General features: G+C 38.9%; 1 protein-coding gene across 1 annotated transcript in view; it reads left to right on the top strand.

Moving 5' to 3' along the window:
* The window catches only part of FBN1 (fibrillin 1), a 145836-nt gene that overhangs the window by 63806 nt on the left and 59658 nt on the right, over positions 1 to 22372 (top strand). The window contains exons 10-19 of the mRNA XM_053988142.1: positions 1943 to 2101; positions 3438 to 3578; positions 4349 to 4468; positions 7867 to 7992; positions 10114 to 10236; positions 16610 to 16732; positions 17631 to 17783; positions 19005 to 19058; positions 19941 to 20066; positions 21897 to 22022. Of these exons, the coding sequence (XP_053844117.1) occupies positions 1943 to 2101; positions 3438 to 3578; positions 4349 to 4468; positions 7867 to 7992; positions 10114 to 10236; positions 16610 to 16732; positions 17631 to 17783; positions 19005 to 19058; positions 19941 to 20066; positions 21897 to 22022 (1251 nt within the window). The remainder of the gene's footprint in view (positions 1 to 1942; positions 2102 to 3437; positions 3579 to 4348; positions 4469 to 7866; positions 7993 to 10113; positions 10237 to 16609; positions 16733 to 17630; positions 17784 to 19004; positions 19059 to 19940; positions 20067 to 21896; positions 22023 to 22372) is intronic.

Below are 22372 nucleotides of genomic sequence, written 5' to 3'. Positions count from 1 at the left end.
AACCATCTGAAATAGGAAGACAAGGAAAAATTTTTCAGTCTTAACACAGTTCTTGCTTTCTTCAAATACTTTCTAATTATTCATATCTAACTGGTGAGTAAACTTGGTGGAAAAGTAAAGTAATTTGGCCAAAGCTGCAGACTGAGACGTCATGGAGAAGGAGCTAGAACCCAGGACTTCCTGACTCATAAATCCATGCAAGGTCTTCCAGATCATGGTTACATGCCACTTCTTTTTTGGTTTTGCTTCTGACCTGAGATATAAATTGAGACTATAAATTACTCTTTTTAAAAGTGCTTTGAAATGATTTGAAAAGCTTTACATGCATTTAAGGTATTGCTGTCATTATTTAATCAAGTTCAGATATTCCTTACTTAGTGTATCCTGAGAAAGCAAGACAAGGAATTTAGAGCTGCCAGTGGCCCAAAGCATCTTTAACTCTGAAATGGAAATTTACTGCAATATAAAGGGGAGCACTAGCTGCATAATGTAACCTAATAGTTGCATTTTAAATGTGGGCAGCAGACCCAGTTGCTACTACAAAATAGTAGCTACAGAATTGCTGGAAATTACACATGGAAATTAAAGTTGTAATAAAAAAGGCTTGAACTGTAATTTTTTATAATATGGCAGGAATTGTTTATGTGGTGTAACAGGGTTTACCATTGACACTATTTAAAGACTAAAAGGAACAATAGAGTGAAATGCAGTGACACATGAAACAAACTGATCACCCAACAGCATTAAATAAATGCAAACATCATAACCAGGAAAAGCAGAACTTTAGGCTATGACGTTTGTTCAACAAATTCTCTGTGATTCAGGAAGAGCTTCTAATGTGTTTTACAGGTAGAAACAAATATGATGAAAGTGTTGAAGGCTGAAATATCCAGCTTAGTTCTCCCAACATTTACTTTATTTTTCTGTTCTCATTTTTCATATTGTTTCAGGAATTCATTAATCTCTAGATTTTTTCCCCCATTATGAAATTTCTCTTCCCTGTTGTTCCACAGACTTTAAATTTTGAAGTTCAAAGATACTGCACAAATAATTACTTGTGTGCACACAAATTGTGAACATGAATTAGGTCAGCTGGAATGTGGTCTTTAATTGTGATACTCTGTGTGCATTTTTTGGATTGCAAGTTCCAAACCCAGACTTCCCGAAGACAAAAGAGTCATGGGCAAGAGGAAAAGTGGGGCAGTAGGGGAGATGCCACTATTAGAGCTAAAGAATAGGAGAATGCAACACACTCACCATAGACTGTGCTTACAGCAAAATAGATCATTTTCCCATCACCTGGAAAAGGATGACTTTCTGTGGATCTGACTTGGTTTCTCTTTGGCTACACTGCTTAGACTGCACCTTATTTGGTTTCTGCTTTTGTTGGCAAACTTAATTTTCCCAGGGAAATAGTGTTAGTATATTCATTCTCTAATTGGTTTTGCCTCATTGCTTATATTTGTATTTCTTTGTTTTAGGAGGCTACCTTTTAAGAAACCCAGTTGAAGCTGGGCTTTTTTCCCTGTTCAGTATTTTTCTAACTCTGTGGCAAGCTTTCGATTAAATTAACTTGGGATCAAATCCAAAAGTCCTTCTTTAGTTAAACTTCACACTGAGTTCACCAAAGATTTTTGCTTGAAAGAAGACTAAGTAGATTAGGATCAGGTCCCTGCCTCACTGTTCAATTTCATGTCCAGAATGTCAGTTCTGTTACCTTTTTACTGGCAGTCTTCTGACAAGTAGTGTTGAGATTCTGTGGATTAATGACTCAATTCAGAGAGCAAAGCTTGGTGCTATGAAGAAAACATATAGGCTCACATTTTCCAGATTATTTAAGATTTGTTCTTGCTAATCTGAAACACTGCAAAAAGGGGGAGTGTTGTATTAAATGGAACAGGCTGCAAGAGTCTAAAACAGCATTCATGTTTTCTTGTTTCAGACGAGTATCGTAAATTGTGCACAGTAGCTGCTATGCTGCCAGCAAGACCTGACCTTCCTCCAGCCCGTCCTGACATCATCCCTCCGCCACTCATTCCTGATGTTTACCCTCCTCCACATCCAGAAATCATCTATCCATCTCGGGTTCCACCAGTTCATCGTAAGAGAGAAAGAAATAACCTTTCCTTGCACCATGTGCATTTAGCTTCTTTAAAAACATGCCTTTCTCAAGAGCAGTGTGCTCACTCCAGCTGTTAGTGTCTTTTACATACTGTATGTGGACATGAGGCTCTGGATATCCTTTTAATCAGATCCTGCCTACCGTGTACCTTGTGGCAAGATACCTACCTCATTAGTAGTGTTCTCCCTGATAAGACAGGTTTCAAAAATTACATTCTCATTGTCTGTACTGTGGCTCCTGTATTGTAGTAGTTACATTACTGTTATTTTAAGGCTGTTGTGAACTTTGCTGCATGTCAGCACTGCAGAGTTTGAATAGCTCTTTGACTAGGTTGTGAAAGATATTTACATTTAAGAGCTTGTCTGAGAGAAAGCAACTTCTTTCAGGTTGTTTTCCTCACTTGCACTTGGCCAGGTAGGAAATGTACTGATCAAAACTCTGCTGGACACTGGAGACTAACCCAGTGCACAGAAAGAGCTATTTTAGTGATACACATAGATGAGTTAATTTTCCCTAAAGTAAGAAGGAAGGCAGTGCAGACTACCAATATAGAGTAACATACCAATTTAATATAGCCCTTTTTCTGTCTTTGCTCAGAGAATTTACTACATGCCCATGTGGTCTGGAGTAGGCATGTGCCACCTGAAATCATTTGGCATAGCCACATACTCTTTTGCAAGTAAACATAAGCTGATTTTGCCCATGCTCTGTGCAGATGCAAGCAGTCTCTGCTTGCACTGGCACCAGCTGAAACTATTTAGTCTTGGTTCAGCACCAAGCTGAGCTAATAAGCCTAAGAGGCAAAGTATTTTAGCTCAGGCTGACACTGCACTGACGTAGCTGCACAGCTTCTGGTCAGCTGGTAGTAGGGACAGAGCCAGCTCATGCCTGCCTGCCAAAGACAGTATAGGCATATTCCCAGGGTTATCCCTGCCCTCCTCACTGCTATCTGGCAAAGCGAAAATAATGAACCAGTCTGCCTGCTCTTTGCTACTCCAGGCTCTTAGGAGAGTCCCTGCAGTGCCACACACCCACTTCACCTCTAGGTATGAGCAGACAATGTTCCTCTTTGACAGGACAAAAGATGAAAACACAACCAGACTTGCCTCAGTGAAAATTTCTGTGGTTGTTAGCTGCTTTCAAACAAATCTCTAAGAGTCAAAGTGCCATTTTCTCTCTCCTATTCCACTATGTAATTCACATTACAATGGAAGGTAAATGCTGATTTTTAATGGAAAATCCTGCTCAAGTTGTAGATTATCAGAAGCTATTATGATGAACTATTAAAATATTGTTCCAACTGTTGTTATTTCAGCAATCCTGCCGGTGAACTTAACTGACTATTGCCAAGCATTCCGACATCTCTGCCGAAATGGACGTTGTATTCCCACTCCTGGGAGCTACCGCTGCGAGTGCAACAAAGGATTCCAACTGCATGGTAGAGAGGAATGCCTTGGTATGTGGTTTGCTGCTGTAAATCACAGAGGGGAATTTCATTTTAGAGAAAAAAACATTCTTCTCCACACAATGTAATAACTGAGTTCTTAAATAGAAGAGCCCCACCTCCAAAAAAAACCCCAGTAAAGAGACTTTGACAAACGGATTGATTTCAATGGCAAACTTATTTTTACAACAATTTTGCCTTTAAAACAGTATTTAACAAATCCTGTAACAAAATTATACAGAAGCAAGGATTTCTTATTTTACTAACCCACGACTATAATGTGTTTATTAGTTATTGAAAATGATCTCTCTATAATGCTACCAGCTTTTTGAGTATGCAATGACCTATTGTTAAAAAAAATCATAAACTTAGGCTTAGTAGAATGTACAAGTCCTTTTTAAGCTCATGAGTAGTATCTTGTTGGGCTCTTGAGACATTTAAGCTTGGAACTCAGCAAGAGCTCAACGATAGAAGCAAGGATTAACTGTCTCTTATAGGCAAGATTTTGGTTTTGTCAAAATCTTCAGTGGAGCTGGGAATGTGGACATACAGGATTAAGGCCTCTACCTCTCACACATGCAGTATTTTACTGAAAATTACATTTTTCCCAGATCCTGTTTATCTTAAAACATGGGGTCTTTTGTTGGGATCTCAGTGATGTCCCCTTTTCTTAGGGATTGAAGGGCACTATTTCTCCAAGTACAAAATGACAAAATACCCCTGCAGGCAAAAATAACTGTCAGCCAGTGTGGTAATAAAATTGTATTGTCCATGTTCCACAGATATTGATGAATGTGAAAGGAATCCATGCGTTGGTGGAGACTGTGTGAACACACAAGGATCCTACATCTGCCAGTGTCGTGTTGGGTATCAGAGCACGGCCACCAGAACAGAGTGCCGAGGTAACGGGCATACAGCCACATCTGCTATTGTCTACGTATCAGGAGGGAAAATAGTTTTCAAGCAAAATTTAACAGATGGGTCAAATATGGGAGTTTAAAAAAAAAAAGAAATTCAGATATGGCAGTAAAAATGACTGACCTGCTGGAGCTGGCTGTTCACTGACTGGGTTACGAGAAAAGGCATTTTGTCTTGTGCTAGAAGGATCTTGGCACTATTTTTGGCTTTGAAATAGAAGATACATATTTTCTTGGTTTTCTGAGGTCTTTTTGGGTTTTTTTTTTTAATATTAAGACTATTTTCTTTTGCTGGTTGAAGATCTAAAGGACAATTAAGCATCCCTTCACTGGAGAAACACTTTATGTATAAAAGACTAAGGAAGCTGGGGGGAAAGATAAAACTTCCAGTGGGTAAATATAAGGTTACACTGCCTGTGTGTTGTCTCTGCTCACTGCCAGAGAAACAGCTCAACATAAATTGCAGCAATGAAAACTTAGATATGGAAAAGTAGTGAAAAAAAAAAAAGGTAGGGAAAGTCTAGATGGGGAAGCCTCAGAAGTTATTCATTATAGTTATTCTGAAGATCTGACTCAACTCTAGTCCTGATGGTCTTCATCCTGTCTTCCTACGGGAGTGGGACCACATAGCTCCTCAGTGATCAACAACCCTCTCAGAGTTTTGTGACTCCCAACCTGGGGTAGGGATTCAACTGTAAAGGTAGATGGATGCAGTCCTTTATAATTAAGGCATGATGAGAGATTTCTGGCAGAAGAATAAATGATTGCTTTGATATGCCATAAGAAATGAAGCATCTAAATGAAACAGGATGTTTGAATACTCAGAGTCACAGCTTGTCTTCATATTTTGCTTCCTGCACTGGGTGCAGGGTGCAGAGCGTGCACTCAGTCTAAAGCAGAAAGTTTCTAAAAAGCCAGAAGAAAGTTACCTGTATTAGTGTGCATTTCTTTCCTTCCTTTTGTGAATCAGAAAGGTGTTTGTGGTACAGAAGCTCGCTCTCTGGTCCAGGAAGACATGCAGAGCCAGCACCACTGCTGCCTGTTGCTGGGGAGTATTTGACCTAATTGCTGCCAAGCAGCCGTGTTGCGGAAGCATCTTCACAGTTCAGCTGACTGGTGGTGAGGGAGTGCTGAAGGGGAGTCTCAGCTGTGATGAATTTACTCATGAGTCATTTTTGTCACACACTTTTAATTTGACTGATTCATTACACAAACACATGGTTGTCAGAAGCCCAGTAGCTTAATGGCATTTAAGTGTGGTCACTTAGCAGTTCCTTTGCAGTCTATGGGAGCTGTGCCTGCTTGACAGACAGAGCAGAAAATGCTGCGATGTGCAGAATCTTTGTTTTCTAAAATAATTTTTAGGGCCAGTATAGGAAAAAGAAAAAGGCTAGTGGGGTGCATTTGGCAAAATGTACATATAGCACTGGTGCCTGCTAAATCAGCATTTGCTGTAGAATTGGATGTTGAGATTTTATTTTTTTGCATGTACAGATATATCTGTGCTGATGTGCTTTTGGAAATGTGTTCCTTACAAAGTCTCTCAAGCTCTTGAAAAAATCTCCATAATGACCAGATGTTTGTTTATTCCTTGCTCTGAGGTTCCATGGGAGGGTTTCTTCTGCATGATGACTGATTGGTGACTAAACATTGCAATCTGTATTGCAAGCTACTGATGCATCCATTCTTAGGATTCCTTAAAATTCTAGTATGAGCTTGGCTGAATTAATATCCTAATTGGAGACATAGGTGAATAAAGTCATATTATGATTAATGATTTGAACAAAAATGCTTCTCAATTGCAGAAGAGAGGATATGAAATGGACCTCAAAAAAGGTGAAATTTTATGATGATTAGCTATAACTGTGTGCTTTAACAGCTAAGTGGTTACTATAATCTGCTCAACATTTCTGATGAGAGGAGGTCAGGTCTTACAGGGAGATGACAGCAGTTTTGGATATTTCATTAAGAGAGGGAACTTTGATGTTTTGCAAGTTTCTCTGAGGAGGAAAAATGGTGATATTTCATTTGAAAATTAGAAATACGTTGGACTAGTAGTGGGACTCTGATTAGCTGTGTATGTATGTAAAGAGCAATGAGGTTCAGTATTAATTTTCAACACATTTAAATGGCATCAGATGCATAAAAATACAAAACCAGCTCTAAAAATTAAAAGGCCTTGAGATGCTGTAGCATTTCTATCTGTCCTAAGGAAGAAAGCTGGTGGAGTAGCTGAAGCCAGACACGGATACAATCAAGGGTCAGAAAAGTGGGGTGAAAAGGGACTGAGCAGAGAGGAAACTCACATATATGCATTGCTGCTTGATGATGCTTGTTTATCAAATGAGGTTTATCAAGCCTGTACACTTTTGGTGGAGGGCTGCAAGCTGCTGCTGCGGTGAGTGGTCACTGAGCAGCTCGTGCCTCTGCTGGCATGGTTGCTTGCTTGCAAAACAGTGATTTTCAGGGATTTCTTAGACTCTTCACAGAACTAGCGTGCTGCTAAGAAGGCAAGTATAGGTTCACACTATCAAGAAATATCAGCTCCCCTGGCCTAAGTGTCCAGAGAGCAGGGGCATTTGGGAGGACACCCTGTGCTCCACTTCTTCCTGAAGTGCAGTAATGCATTTCCACAGACAGGGCTCAGGGAAGGGCACCCCCAGGGTATTTGGGAAGCGTGGGTGCATAATAGACAGGTCTGCATGGCTGGTTGTGATCTCTGTGAGCAGAGTCCCCTGTGTGCAGGAATCTCTGGGAGATGGTCCAGGCCTTGATGGAGAATACTGAGCAATCTGAAAAATGTCTAGACAGTCTGTCTCAGCATCTCCTCTCCCCTCCTTTGGAGGAGAGGGAGAGCTGCCAGCCTCGTGTGATATCACTCTTCAGGTCCTCCAAAGCACTTGCCAAGCACCTCCTGCAGAGAGAGGGGAATGAGGATCTGATGTTTCAAATACAAAGTAAGCAGGAGAAATTCTTCTGAGGTGGGAAAATCTTGTACTTTCCTGTTATCTTACAAAGCAGCAGCAAAAGACACACTTTACCACATCTTTCCTTAAGTAGTTAGGTACTGTTAAATTAAAGTTCAGTAAAAATATTTTAATGATGAGCAGAAAAAAAACTGCAGAAATTGTGATTATTGTTTGAGAAAGCTGCAGGGTAGTGATCACTGAAATTCTTTCACAGCAACTTGAAATTTCAAGCTGACAAACATTTTCCACCCCCATAATGTTCAGTTATGAAAATCAAAATATCAATAATTTTTCAGGTAATACAGTTTCCATGGGGGTTTAAAAATCTGTGGGAAGGGCAAATGGGGAAAATTTCTCTTGAGTATTAAAAAGGAATCTCCCAAAATGTTATTTTTCTTTCTGGTTGGCTTTCAGACATCGATGAATGCTTACAGAATGGTCGTATCTGTAATAATGGACGATGCATAAATACAGATGGCAGTTTTCACTGTGTGTGTAATGCTGGCTTTCAAGTGGCAGCTGATGGGAAAAACTGTGAAGGTAAGACTTTTCTGAAGTTATTCCCTATCAGTAATTACAGTTGCAAGAGGTTATTCACATAAATGAAAAAGAAAAGGACCCCTGGTGGGAGGGAAGGAAAGGAGCAATGAGTCAGATATCCAAATACCTTTTGCTGTATCTGGGAGGGCAAATAAAATGTCTTTTGCAGCCAGTTCTGGAGCCTTGGTTTGGCAATCCTCAACGGGATGTCTGTCCAGCAAGAGAAATAGCACATACCACTATCACAAAATGCAGTTGCTTTGATGGGAGTGGTACATTTTAAAACATAGCACAAGTCACATGCTGCCTGATTTTACTGTGTGCTTAACAGCATGCTTTATGGGATCTTACTGGGTGACTAGCAATGTGGTTTATGTAGATGCAGGCTGGTCTGACCTATAAAAATTGTTTTAACAAAAATTTGTAAACATAATTGATGTGTTCCTACCTCCCAGACCTTTAGTAAAGGGGAAAAAAGAAGAATGTTCTTTATCATGCTTCCCAAGGTCCTTGGGAGGGTTCCCAATGATCTATTCATACGTTAAAAGAATTTCAAGCACTGTTCTTAGAAACATTTTTGGCAGAATATTATCTCAGTGATTCAGCTCAAAGACTTTATGCCAAAATTCCTGGTTGGGATAGATACATGATTTTTTTTTTAAATCATAAATTATTTTTGTCTGACTTAGCCTGTAAGTAAAAAGAAAACACACTATGTCTAGAAGTGTAATTTCTGTCCAAGACAGCTGCAATATTAAGGAAAATAGCACGATTCTGAATATATTGTAATGTCATTATGATCCAGTGATTTTATGTGCTAGTAGTGATGCTGTTAATCCTTGGTAGAGACAGACATTTTAAGACTCTATTTTTCCTGACTCTTTTTTTTGATATAGTTTACCACCATAAGCTGCTTTTAAAATATCTTATTATGGAAGTACATTGACTAAATATATTTGGAAATAAGACTATTCAGGAAAAAACTCTCTATTCTGATTTCTTCCTTTCCCACCAAATACCATGTGCTAATAGTAATAAAAACCAGGACATCGGCAGTCTGGTAAAACATTTTTAATTCCATTGCATGTGCTGCCAGAATGTCTGTTGCATCCACTTATGAAACAGTTTCATCTCTGGCGTTGTAATGCATTGAGTTGTATGCACATACACTAATCAGTAAAGACCATGGCATTGTGCCATACCTTAATGTAACTGTGTGTAACTCTTTAGATGAAAATGGTAAATACTACTGATTTTTTTTTGGATGTAACATCCGAAACTGATTTCATCTGCGCCAGGACGAAGTAAAGACTGAGAGGATATAAAAGCTTACTCAAATCAAGAACAGAATTCTCTGTACTTGCCTTTTTTTTTTCCTTTCCCATTTTGTGAGTAACTGTGCAGAGTTCAGAATAACAGTGTCTGAGACCTCCACCTTTTCCTATTTGAATCCTCCATGATATCCCATTAGCTCAGAGGTTGAATAATGCTTTCATGAAGCTGTAATTAGTAAGTACCCTTTTGTATGGCCTGTCATGCTGAATAAAGGAAAGGGCAGGTTTTATTTTAAATGGAAGTTGAGGATGGCAGTGCCCACAGAATTTATGCTTGAGCACAGTGCTGGGAATTCTCCCATATCATAAATCTTAGACTTGTCCAGTGGAGGTTATAAAAGTTTTCACTCCAAACCCAAATGTTCACTCCTCTCCCTTCAGGTCTTCTTAGTAACATAAAATTGTATTTACATTCCAAACAGGAGGCTGCTTCTAACCTAACTTCTATTTAGATTAAGATGTCAAACCCTCTTTAATTACATCCATTCTCACTTTTTGATGACTTTTACCAACTGGAAGTTCTTAAGCTGTCCAGTTTCTCATCCGTTTTTGTTCTCTTTGCTTTTTTTGGATTCATTCCTTTTTATGTTAATGATTCGTTATGAAAAATGGAGTCATTGCTTTGACACATCCTCTAGGACAGTGCAGTATGTCCCATCATATGTTTCTCATTATCATTATAGCTCTGACACTTAGAAAAAAATTAAGGTTTATCTTTTGGATATAACCAGTAACAGTTCTTATGCTTAAACATTATGAGCATTATGCCTATCGTGTACATTTTCAGATATGGATGAATGCAGCATCAGGAACATTTGCCTCAATGGGATGTGCATCAATGAAGATGGCAGTTTTAAATGCATTTGTAAACCAGGGTTCCAGTTAGCATCTGATGGACGCTATTGCACGGGTAAGCACAATAAATTATAGGTTCCCAAAACTTGGGAGTCATGTCTCTCTGGGTAGCTTCAAGAATAACCTTATTTGTGATTCTTGGGAACAAGAGGTATGGGGCAGAGTTCTCAGCAGATACGCTTTTTTGATCAGCTGGAATTATTTGTCATTGTGCAAGACAGTACTCAGTCTTCTCCACACTGTTGAGCAACCACCCCAACCAGCCAGTGGGAAATATTCTTTGAACAAGGACTGCATAATCTGACCTAGTTAAACTCTGGGTTTTTTGCCTATGGCGTCTTCTGTAGATGGTTCCAGTATATCTCACATTTTATGTTTGGCTTTTGAAAGTATTCTGCCTTCAGCCATCCAAACATCCTGGCTTATTGCCTTTTTTGGGCTTTTCTCCCATTCCTGTCTGGGTGCTCCTAGACAATACAGCATCTCTGAGGAGTGCCCCACACTTGGTATGACCAAGATGCAGACATGAGCACCACAGCAAGGTTGTCTTTTCCATTTGCTGCATGGATGCAAATGAGCTATTGTGCATTACCACGCAAATGTCTCCTTAGCCTAACAGCTGCTGGCTGTGTTGGCTGCAGCCTTCACACACTTAGAGCAATGGCATTTATTTCAGTTCTTACCTGATTTCCATGTGGGATGTGTGTGCTTTGCCAAAGCTTGTTTTCCAGCTGGTCTGTGTGGGGGATGTCAGTGAGACTTCAATGCCCATCAGGTGATGGCACATCAGCCAGTTGTGTTCCCAGAGATCTCTGGCTGCTCTCTGTGTCATTAACAAGGATTTGGCTCATGGATGTAAGCTCAGATGAGACCAAATGTGTCTCTTGATTTTTGCCTTGAGTATCTTTTGGTATTAAAAAAAAAAAAAATCTAAAATTACATCAATCTGTGCCCTGAAATACCACCCAAGAAGATGGTAACTCTGACTACTTAAAACACAAGGGTGTTCAACCTCTGTTACGATGTTCAGCCTCCTCCTGACTAGGAGTTTGGATACTGTCAAAAAGAGGTTTCTGGCTCTAGAGAAAGGTTACTTCTCTCCATCAAAGGAGGAATATTTGAATAATTATCCGAAATTGCAGAGAACTTCAACTGATTCCTGCTGAAAGTTGAAACAAATCTTTCAGTAAAAAGAAGGATTTCTCCCACTGCTTTTTGCACTTACACTAAGCCTTGTTCTTTATGAATGAGCATGCAAACATTTATTATGTGTTAAAATTGTTACAGGATCAAAATCAAACCAGATTTTGAAACCTGGACACCCAAATTACACTTTTTATCTTCTTCATATTTGTCTCCTTTCTTCCATTTGCCCAAAGTATCATGAAACAATTGCCAGGTCTTCAGCAGTTAGAGGAGCACAGCTCTCTCCAGTCATGTTACTAAATTTTTAAAAGTTTGATCTTTAATAATGTCTTCTGTATATTTTAATGTTTGTCTTTATTGAGTCCTTTGACATGCCAAATGTGCAAAGTAAATAACTTGTGTCCTACAGAACTGCAAGTCTGTGAAACACTCATTGTTGACACTGCATATCCCAAATTTGTTTGTCAAATGCATACATTAAAATCTTACACAAGCTAAAACTCTGTGCAAGATAAGAAATCCTGTTCACTTCTGGTGAGCAACAGAAAACACTCTGGGAAATGTTCAGCTAATAGTGAGGTAAAGACCAGCTCATATAACCAGAGAACAAATTGTATGGCTGGTGTGTGGTTGCCTAGTGCATGAGGCAGTGATTTGTTGGCGAGACGCATGGACACCACGGGATCAGAGAGCTTGTTCAGTGCATTTGTTGTCTAGATAAAATAATTTACCTTGTAGTTGATGATGTCTCTTTCGGATATCATGGATGGGAGTTGTAATTTGTGTTTGTCTGTGTGCCAGGCTGTTGTCTCTTGGCAGAGTTCAGATGCTTTTCACGCAGTGTTGGCAGATTTTGTGACAGAGATTTTTTTTTTTCTTTTTGCCTTCGAACAAGTTGTTGCAGAAGTGTTGTTTGCTTGCCTTTAACACCAACAAACTCTTGTGTGCTACAGCCTTATTTTGATGCATGTAATTTTTTTTTTTTTTTTTTTTTTTTTTGATGGATTGTGCAGTGAGGGCAAGAGGATCATGGATGGAAATAGGTGACAGGAAGATCATAAATGGATATATGCAATGACTCAGGCAGGTGGTTCCACTCAGCAGGGTGGACTTTGTGCAGCAGTGTTGGCTTTGGAGAGTTTTACACAAGAAGCAGTTAATATGATTAGTGATTCCATATACCATAATGTTAATACATAGAGTTTTTTAAAGGGATTTATGCATTCCTTCAGTTGTTCGTAGGTTGTTCATGTTACCATTGATTATTTAGCTACTTGTCTGCAAGAAATGTATAATTTTAAGAAACATTCCCAACTGATATAGATAGAGGTTTGCTTAAAGGATATTTTAGGGAAACCCTTCCTGTCAAGGCCTAGGCTCTGGCCAAGCCCTGGTCCTGGCTGGTCGGGAAGTATACCAACAGACCCAGGTGTTTCTGCACTAAAAATGTTATCAAGTCACTTTGACTTGCTGATATGGTCTTATAAAAGCTGGACCCCCTTTTCGAGGTAAACTTGGAAACCTTTCCTGGGCAAGGTCCTTCATGTGCTCACTGTGAAATGAGGCTCCCCAGTGATTGCAGACCCTGGGTGATAGTAAAGTATTTAGGCAGTTGATGATGTATTACCTTGCTTATTTTTGCTTGGTGTGCGCTTTTTGTTTTATTAGAGGCGTTGTTTTACTGTTCATAGTCAGAGAAGTGCATGTTATCAAAAACAAAAAAGAGGAATACAGCTCCTCAAGAACATTTAGGTAATGCAAGTTTACACTAAATTTTATGAATGCAGATCATCAATTTTGATCCCTGGCAGAGCGATACTGCTCTGAAGATCTGTGTGCAGAACCAATTTCCAAAAGTTTTATTTAGGGATCCACAATTGGGTGTGCAATGGCAAGGCCCAGCTGATTTACTAACCTAGGGGAGAGATATGCATGTGTTCTATCACCAGCAGGTACAAAGTGGTTACCTGCTCATCTAGACAAACATTGATCGCCTCTGAGACAAATGCCAGTGAGAGAAAAATGACCTAATCACCATCCAGCCCTTGTGGCCAAAGCAGGAGCAGGGTAGGGCTGCCAGGAACATGGCTGTGCCTGAAAGCTTGCAGAGGCAGCCTGCCAATAGAGGCCTTGTGTCTCACTACACTCACCATCATATTGTTATGTTCCTGCTTACTTTCTTCAGTTATTCCCTGCTCCATGCTTCCAGAAATACATTCAGAAGTGTCAAAGTCAGCCTTTCCAGCCAATGGACTCCCTCCTGCCTGAACAGCACACCCCCGAGCCCAGGCCATGTGAACTTTGGAACAGTAGCCATTTATTTCCCAATGCAGAAAAAGCAACTCTCTTCCAGGGGATATTGGATGCTGTCTTTTTGTTTTCCTATGCTGTGTGTCTCTTTGTCAGTGGCATAGTTGTTTTTGCTGTGCTTTTATTGATTGAATAAAGAAGGGGAAGGTGTGGAAGATAAGAAATTCTGTTCACTTCTGGTGAGCAATAGAAAGCACTCTGGGAAAGGTTCAGCTAACAGCGAGGTAAAGAACAGGTCATATAACCAGAGACTGGGTTCCAGGGCTGGTGTGTGGTCACCCTGTGCGTTGGGCAGTGGTTGGTTGGTGAGAGTGGTTGGTTGGGCACTATGGGATCAGAGAGCTGGTTTGGTAAAAGGACACATGAACAGCCGCACCACAGTGGCAGACAGCCAGCGTGTGCCTGTTTGGGTGAAGTTTAGAGCATAAAAAGGCTTGGTTTGTTGCAATAAGTGATACTCTTTGGAGCAAGCGAGAAGGAGGTCTGTGTATCTTTGTTCCCCATTGCTACAAAACTCTAAGGTCATGCTTGGATGTACAGGGAGTGTTTACACAAATGGACATTTCTGCAGAAAATTCGTTTCCTGCCTGAGCAGTTTTGATAGGGAATTGCATGTGTGTTTTTGCAGAACTAGGGGATTGACAAAGGAATGGAAAAGTGCAACTCATTGCTTCTATAACTGTCTTGTTTGATGTCCTCCAAGCTGAGTTTTCAACTGTTAGGAAGGTCTTCTAATCCAAAGATGGGGCTAATGTAATTAACACTTAGTTCCATAAAACTGGAATTTAAGTACAAGTACAGGGCATATGCTTGGCTGTCTGGTAAAAAATTCCACTTAGACTTTCTGAAATAACATGCCAAAAAATAATGTTACACCATAGTCTTGTATATTCCCTGAAATAAAAGACATGCTAAATTTATTCACCATTAGCTTCTTTCAATGATGATTTTTCAGAAACACATATCAGGCATGCAGAAATTTGAAGCATTATTTCTGTTCCATACATTGTTTCATCTTTAGATCAACAGGAATTCCCCAAATTAAAAGTCATTGCAAGGCAATTGAAAATGGTAGTTTAGTAGTCTGAGTAAATTTTTCTTGCTTAAAATTAGAGGACTTTGTGTACCCAGCTAGCACTGCTAAGCAAGCTAAGCAGAAAAGGCAAAACTCATTGAACATGGAGAATGAATCCATTAGTTGGCTTTCCAGAACCAGGCTGAATATATTTTAAGTCGTCCAAATGGTGACTTTTATCACAGAAGACAGCGGAGCATTCTCAAGGTTAGAAATTTGGACTTTATTCCTGTGGGTGAAGTTGATTTACTCTGTGGAATCTCAGGTCTGGTAAAAGCAGAGGCTTTTTACCCATCTTTACAGGAACCAGGTTTTCAGCTGACTTGCACCATTTTAAGTGACCCACTTTACCTTTAAAAATTCTATAGTGGTATTTCCAACACATTCGTAAATCAGTACAAAAGAAAATAGATGACACATTTCTCCCTTTACTAGGTTACAAAACCTTTTTTAAAAAATGAACTACAGGAAATGGGAAAGAAGTAATTTTGCCTTTCTGTTTCTAGAAATAACCTTTAAAAAGGAAAGCGGCTTTTTTTTTTTTTTTGCTTGTAGGAGAATCTGTTATAGGAGTTCAGTGTTGTTCACCAAAATAACGGTCTACACCATTAAATAGCATGGGCTCATTTTGAATCCCAGCTCCGTTTTTACCTGCACTGAGTAAGGACTAAATTTAAAGTGGGAAAAACATCTAAGATTTGTCTGAAACAGAACAAAAGATTGTAGGATGAAGTAAAAATTAGTTGAGCCCATGTACTTAAATATAGCTTTTATTTTAAAATGCAGTTTGAAGAAGGAATCTTGGATCATACAAGCCATTTTTTATGCCAAACAATACAAACTAAGTAAAACACAGAGGTGTTTCACTCTCAATTTGCCCTTTTAAGGTCAGAAAAAAGGAAATTGTCACACACACTGTCTCTTGTATATAGCATGGAGAATTGTTATGAAGTGATTATTTTATAAAGGTTATACATACTTCCAAACAATATTTATAACACTCCTTCTCTTTGTCATTTCTAAAATGATAGTGTGCTCTCTACATCTAGAGAATGATCTTACTATTATCAGGATACATAGCCTATATAGGTTTTTTACTAGTTTAACATCTCTGTGTGATAGTTTAATATTATAAATTTTCATTCCTCTATTTCATTGCCATGGGCCTTATTGTCCAATGTGCCATTATTGGGCAGAGATGGTGGCTTGTGCCGGGCAGTTGCTCAGGGCTCAAATCATTAATGAATTCCTTTCAAGGCTGGAGTGCACTCTGTTCATTGAAAGTTTATAAAATGGGCTGTAATGAGCATCTGATAGGAAAACCCAATTGTCATGCAGATCACCAGAGACGCAGGGGCTGCAGGCAGGGGCTGACTGGGGAGATTCAGATGTGCAGTAGGATGAGAGGAAATTCTTTGGTGGCCATGTGAAGGCACCTTGTGAAGGGGTGAAAGATTCAATTTGCTATTTGGACTGATTTCTTGCAGCATGAACTGTTAATATGGAAAGGGAATGTCCTGTTATATCCTACACAAGTCCTTTGTCTTAGCAGCCACAGTTTCCTCCTTCCTCCGATTATGATTTTACTGAATGACCCTTAAATTGGAACATGTACGTCTGGGAACAAGTAAGGAAAATGTAGTCCCTTTTATTCTCCAAGAAGAGCAAAATAATTTTATTCTGTTTATTTTTCCTGAATTTGGCATTTTCTTATTCTATTTCAAAGAATTAATTCATCATTATTCCTAACAAAATCTTTACTTGAACTGCTTTCCATTTACCCTTGATATTTTTCTATAGGATATATTGAAAATTAGCTGCACAAATACAAGTGTCAGCCAGGCATCGAACACTATGTATTTTAACTTCTAATAAAGCTCATTCTGTTCTCCAACAGACATCAATGAGTGTGAGACAGATGGAATATGCATGAACGGGCGCTGTGTGAACACTGATGGCTCTTTCAGATGTGAATGCTTCCCTGGCCTTGCAGTAGGACTGGATGGACGTGTCTGTGTTGGTAAGAAACTTAATGGAGTCACAGTTAACCAAAGTTAAGGTATTAGTGCTAGTCTGATGGACAGATCAAGTTTGAATGTAGAATTTACCATTTTTTCATCGAATGGTGGGTAGTAGTTATAGTGGATAATAATAGCTTTGTAATGTTTACTGTAATAGCCCATTTTGCTCTGTTTTCATTTCCTTTTCATTTAAAGAGGAAAAAAGTGTGGGTCAAATCACAAGGTCAGGTAGACTATACAGAGTAGAAGTGACTAGTGCTGCATCAGTTCTGAGTAGGTGAGAATTTGCCCTGTTTCTGTCAATGTAAAATTCTTCATTTGTCACTAAGCTTAAAGATGTAATTACTCTGTCATGTCTTTTTAACATGGGATGTACCCAGTTTTCTGCCCATTTCTGTACAAGTGTTTGATTATAAAATACTAATATGCATGAAAGCTATTTATGGGGTAGTTCTTAAAGAAAGAGAAAAATCACCGCTGGACCTGAAAACATAAACATAAGAAGTCTTATGTACCAGAATAGCACTAATGACTTTTCCTTGGGCTTTTTACAAGCAAAGAAAAGAGCAAAGACTTTGTCCATTTTCCCCACAGCTTCTCACTAGTTCAAAGTTAAGAATTTATTGTTTGCCTAGTGGTTCACCAATGCATGTTAAGTCATTAAATATAATGACTTAATTGTATGCCTTAATTCTTGAGAGCGTGAGGAAGAAAAATTTCTTGTCCCTAGTAGGTGGTGTGTATAGGTGTCTGGAAAGCAGAGGGAAATAGTGAAAGAGACTTTGTTTTGACAGCTATTTTATGGTGTTTATGACACCCGAGCTACATTTAATGCTTGTTATAATTTATGGCAGGATAGTTGGCTATGGCAGGATTAAGAGAGATTTCTTCCCCCAGATACACATATGCGAAGCACATGCTATGGTGGCTACAAGAGAGGACAATGTGTGAGACCATTAACGGGTGCAGTTACAAAGTCAGAATGCTGCTGTGCCAGCACTGACTATGCCTTTGGAGAGCCTTGCCAGCCCTGCCCAGCACAAAACTCAGGTATGGCATGTTCACTGGTAAATCTTCTAATTTATGAATTCTGTTCATCTACTATTTTGAGAAAGGTAGAAGAAAGTTTTATATTAACTTCACAACTTAAATCAGGAGATTACATTGTTCTATAATATGTTACATATTTTGAGCAATCTTTTATTTTTGTATGTTTTAAGACTACAGGAGATAATTTTTTAAAGCAACAGTAAATTACAATATCTGGCCCCAGATTGGTTATGCACATTAAAAACAAACAGGACATTTTCAGACAACAAACCATATTTTGGTAGATGTAGATAACAAAAAATATAAATTTTAACCCAAGCTATTAATGGAAAAAAATTGGCTAATTCATAGATCCAAATCCATAAGGTATACCTGCCAGTCACGTGTTTGCTGCATGACTCCTATATCCTTCAAGTTATCTGAAGTAGTTTATTCACCACCTTGGGTAGTCCATGCACAGACAAATGTCCACTTCAGTTTCTTGCAAATACTTGAGTCTGTCACTGAAATCACCAACAAGTGAAGTTGTCTGTTCACCAAGTGAACTTCTCTCTGGCAAGAAAGCAATCCTAATCATTTCAATGGGTAGAAGTGTTTTAGGAAAATTCTTCCAACAAGACTCTGCTGACACAGTCCTTGCTGTGAAGCCAGTAAATTAAAAAGACCTTGGTTTCATGGAGGTGTCTGACTGCAGGGAGCTGGTTTGAAATCTCAATTTATTATGTAAGCAAATTTGTTGTTGCACATAAACAAAGTATACCATTTTGTAAGATATCCTTGATGTCCTGTGAACTCATGAAGACAGTCTTGCTAAATGGACTTAAATATGGGGCAGATTTATAGGAAAAAATATTCTGTTTCCTGGTCTATTTGAACATGCACCTTGGGCAAGGACTTGGGCATAAAGTTCTGGAGAATTTTGCTGTGAATATGTTATGGTTCATTTGTGTAGGAGGACCAGCATGAAGTTTATGTCTGTCCTTAAATGCCACAGTTCAACATGTGAAGTTTTTACTCATCCATCTTCAGAAGCAGATTCAGACCCTGAATCTGCTAAAATGCTTCACAGGTTCAGAATACTGTGAGGTTATTAATGTTTTCAGAAGAATTGGAAGGCATGTTATTTCTTTCAAATAATTAATTACCATACTGTAAATGGTGATGCTGAAAGCAATGAGCTGAGAAAGAATATTCCAGTAAGTTTTTTAATATTTTTTCCAGCTGAATATCAGGCTCTTTGTAGCAGTGGAACTGGCATGACTGCAGGAGGAAATGGTAAGATCACCTAATGTAATTCAAATTTATATATAGCACTTTTGTCTGAAAGTGTTACCTTGATATCCTTAATTTGTTAGCCATGCTGGTGGGGATGGTGACAGAAGAGAATGGGAGACAGGCTTAGGGTGAAATGAATGGAGCATGGAGTTTCAGGATCATACCATTTCACCAGTGGAGCCTCTCTGGTTCACATCATGGAGTATATGTAAGTGTCATTATAAAATAATGACAAATTTATGAGAAGTGTCATTACCTACATGACTTTATATGTAACTCATATTTGCATATTTCAGGTGAAATCATCCTGAAGAATAAAGCCATATTGAACATTGAGTTTACTCATGTCTTCATCTGTCGAAATAGGCCAGGGTTTGTTTAACTGCAGAGAAGAAGGAAATCATTACAATGAAAGCTTTGTAGTCACAGAACTGTGAAACTGCAAACTCTTAAATCAGCCAGTGCTCACTAGTAGATTTGCTGGCAGTAGATAGGGAAAAGCACTCAGAAAGGAGGGATATTAATGCTTTGGCAAGTGATGCCATCTGGAAATGCTATGAATCGGGAGATACAGGGAGTGTTAGTACATGGGCCTCTCTAAATCTAAGCTCTGATCCCCAGTTTAATATCCCAGTTCTTCCCTACAGTTGAAAGTTTCCTAAATGCCCATGGGCTAGAGATAAATTAATGATAAAGAGATGCTTTTTTCTCTTGAGTGTGAATATTTAGGTGTGAATTTGCCAATTAGATCTACATAATTATAAATATGGAGTTGCCAATGTTAAATGATACTGAAACTGTCTTTTTCTAGTTTGGAGAATTAACCCCAACACACCCTCAACAACTACTGCTCTGATGTTTGGGTTTTTTACCTTTATGTAGATATTAATGAGTGCTTATTGGATCCTGATCTCTGTCCAAATGGAAGGTGTGAGAACCTGCATGGAACATACAAATGTTATTGTGACCCTGGATATGAAGTAGACTCAACTGGGAAAAACTGCATTGGTATGAAATGTCTTATCCTCAAAGTATTTATAAAGAATCATCATATCCTTTCTCAGACTCTGTCAGCTAAACTATCCAAATCTATACTTCCATTCTTTTCATAAAAATAGAGGCTGCAGCCCTCTCTTGAACATGACTGATCTGACCAGTGTATAGTGTTCTGATGAAGTCTGACTGGTGCCTTGTATAGTTGTGCCAGAAATTCTCCATTTCCCCTTGGAATATCCTGCCTAAACTGATTCTAGTGTGCATTAGTCTTTTCTCAAATACATGTTATATTGTGGGATCAAAGTCAACCTCTAATTGAGACTTACATCCAGAGTTTGCTCACTAGCCTTCAGCTGATGAGTTCTGGTTTCTAGCATGTTATTGTTGCTGGTCCCTAATTGCAAAGTTTTGAATGTTGGTGATTATATTTCATCTTATTTTTCTTGTTCATGTTGTCAAGATTAATTTAGCTTTGCCTGATTCTCTGTATTGGTAATAGCTTCCAGCTTAGTGTTGTCCACAATTCTTGATTCAATTAATTTTTTACTTCTGCATTAAAATGAATATTTTATAGGATCAGTCCCAAGTCTGATCCCTGAAAGCATTTCTAATATCCTCGCTTCATTGTGATTATTCTCTTTTTTAATATATCCTACTGTAATCTCTCCTTCATCCAGCTCTGGACCCACCTTAAAATTCTTAAATTCCTTTCTATTATCTCCAGCTTACATAATAGTTTTATTTGGGTTCTGTATTCTCTACTTAAACCTAAATAGCTTAAGTCATGGGTGTTATCCCAGTCTAAACTATCCATTATCTTAAAAAAAAAAAAAGAAAAGAGTTGCTCTTTCTTAGATAAAAATCACACTGTAATTCATCCCATTTTCCCTTTTGCTTCTTTGGCTTTAATTATCCATGTCCTATTCCAGTGTTTGCTTGTAGCTGATGGCATCTCTTCTCTTCTCCCAATCCATCTGTGAGTTTTCCAGATGCTCCCCAGCCCACCCTGTTGAGCCCACATTCATGCTCCATCACAGCTGTTTCCCATTCTCCCGTAATGTTCCACCTGGCCCTCTCTCAATTTTTCTGAACTCCTGTGAAGCTTCCCACATGGTCTGTTTTATTCTGCAAGTCTCCCTTCTTTCCCTAGCACTTTTGCTGTTCCCAGCTGCTGCGCTGACCCTCTGAAACTTCCCAACTTCTCTCAACACTTTCTAGGCCTCTCTGACGTAGCCAATTGTTCCTGTCTGCTCTTTGGGTCTCTCCTGGTCTTCACCTGCTATTCATGGCCCATTGCCGCCTTCTTGCAACTTCTTCTAATGACCGCAGTTCTTCCAAAGATTTCCTCAGGTTTCTTAAATTTAGCACTAGCAAGTCTATTTAAATGTTTCATCTCTGAAGCAAGTGTAGACTTACATTAGCTTGTTAAGTATAACATCTAAGTTCAGAGCCAGCTTGGAAAAAATGGTGATTTAAAGACCAAGATTCTCAGCAAACCTTTTCAAACCAATCCTCTCCTTCTTTCTTTCTTGACTGTGGGTGCTGCTGTGCAGTGACTCAGAGACTGCATAGACCTAATCCACAATAAAGCAGGATGAAAGTGTGAATCCCAGCTTTATTTTGAACTGTGCTGTGGCTGTCACATACCATGAATATGTGAGGAAAGAGAATACAAGCTCTTAGTGCAAACCTCTTGTCTACAAAAAGAATCCAGTATTCATATTCCACATCCCCCTGCCCTATTTTTCTCTTCTTAAAAGTGGCTGTTGGGAGTGAATTTCTGTCCTGACTTCTATTCCAGAAATGTTTTATTTCTTAAAAAGTTCTTTATTTTCATTGTAGATATTGATGAATGTGCACTGAACATGCTGCTTTGTGACAATGGGCAATGCAGAAATACCCCTGGAAGTTTCACCTGCACCTGTCCAAAAGGATTTGTATACACTCCTGATCTAAAAACGTGTGAAGGTAATTGGTAACGCACCATTTAATCCTAGTTTTATTCATATGGATTGTTCTCAGATTGTGCCAGAAATACTCTGAACCTTCATGAAGGTATAATGTGTAAAACTAAAAAAAAAATCACAATAAATAAATTCAGTGGGAAAGTAGGAGAATGAGGAGGGAGGGACAAGCCAAAATGAAATGATTAGATAACCTCATGGAATAGCCTGCATTTACTCTCACTATTTACTACTACCAGTGAGCTCACACTGTGCCAAGGGTGAGAAGAACCAAGCTTTACAAATCTGTTGTGTGAGGAACAGAGCCAAAGGGCCCCTAGTTTGAACCCTTTTTGAGTCACAGACAGTTCTAAT

Source organism: Vidua macroura, chromosome 12 (genome assembly GCF_024509145.1).
Source record: "Vidua macroura isolate BioBank_ID:100142 chromosome 12, ASM2450914v1, whole genome shotgun sequence".
Lineage (NCBI taxonomy): Eukaryota > Metazoa > Chordata > Aves > Passeriformes > Viduidae > Vidua > Vidua macroura.
The sequence above is the reverse complement of the archived record's forward strand: the minus strand, read 5'-3'. Positions and strand labels throughout refer to the sequence as shown.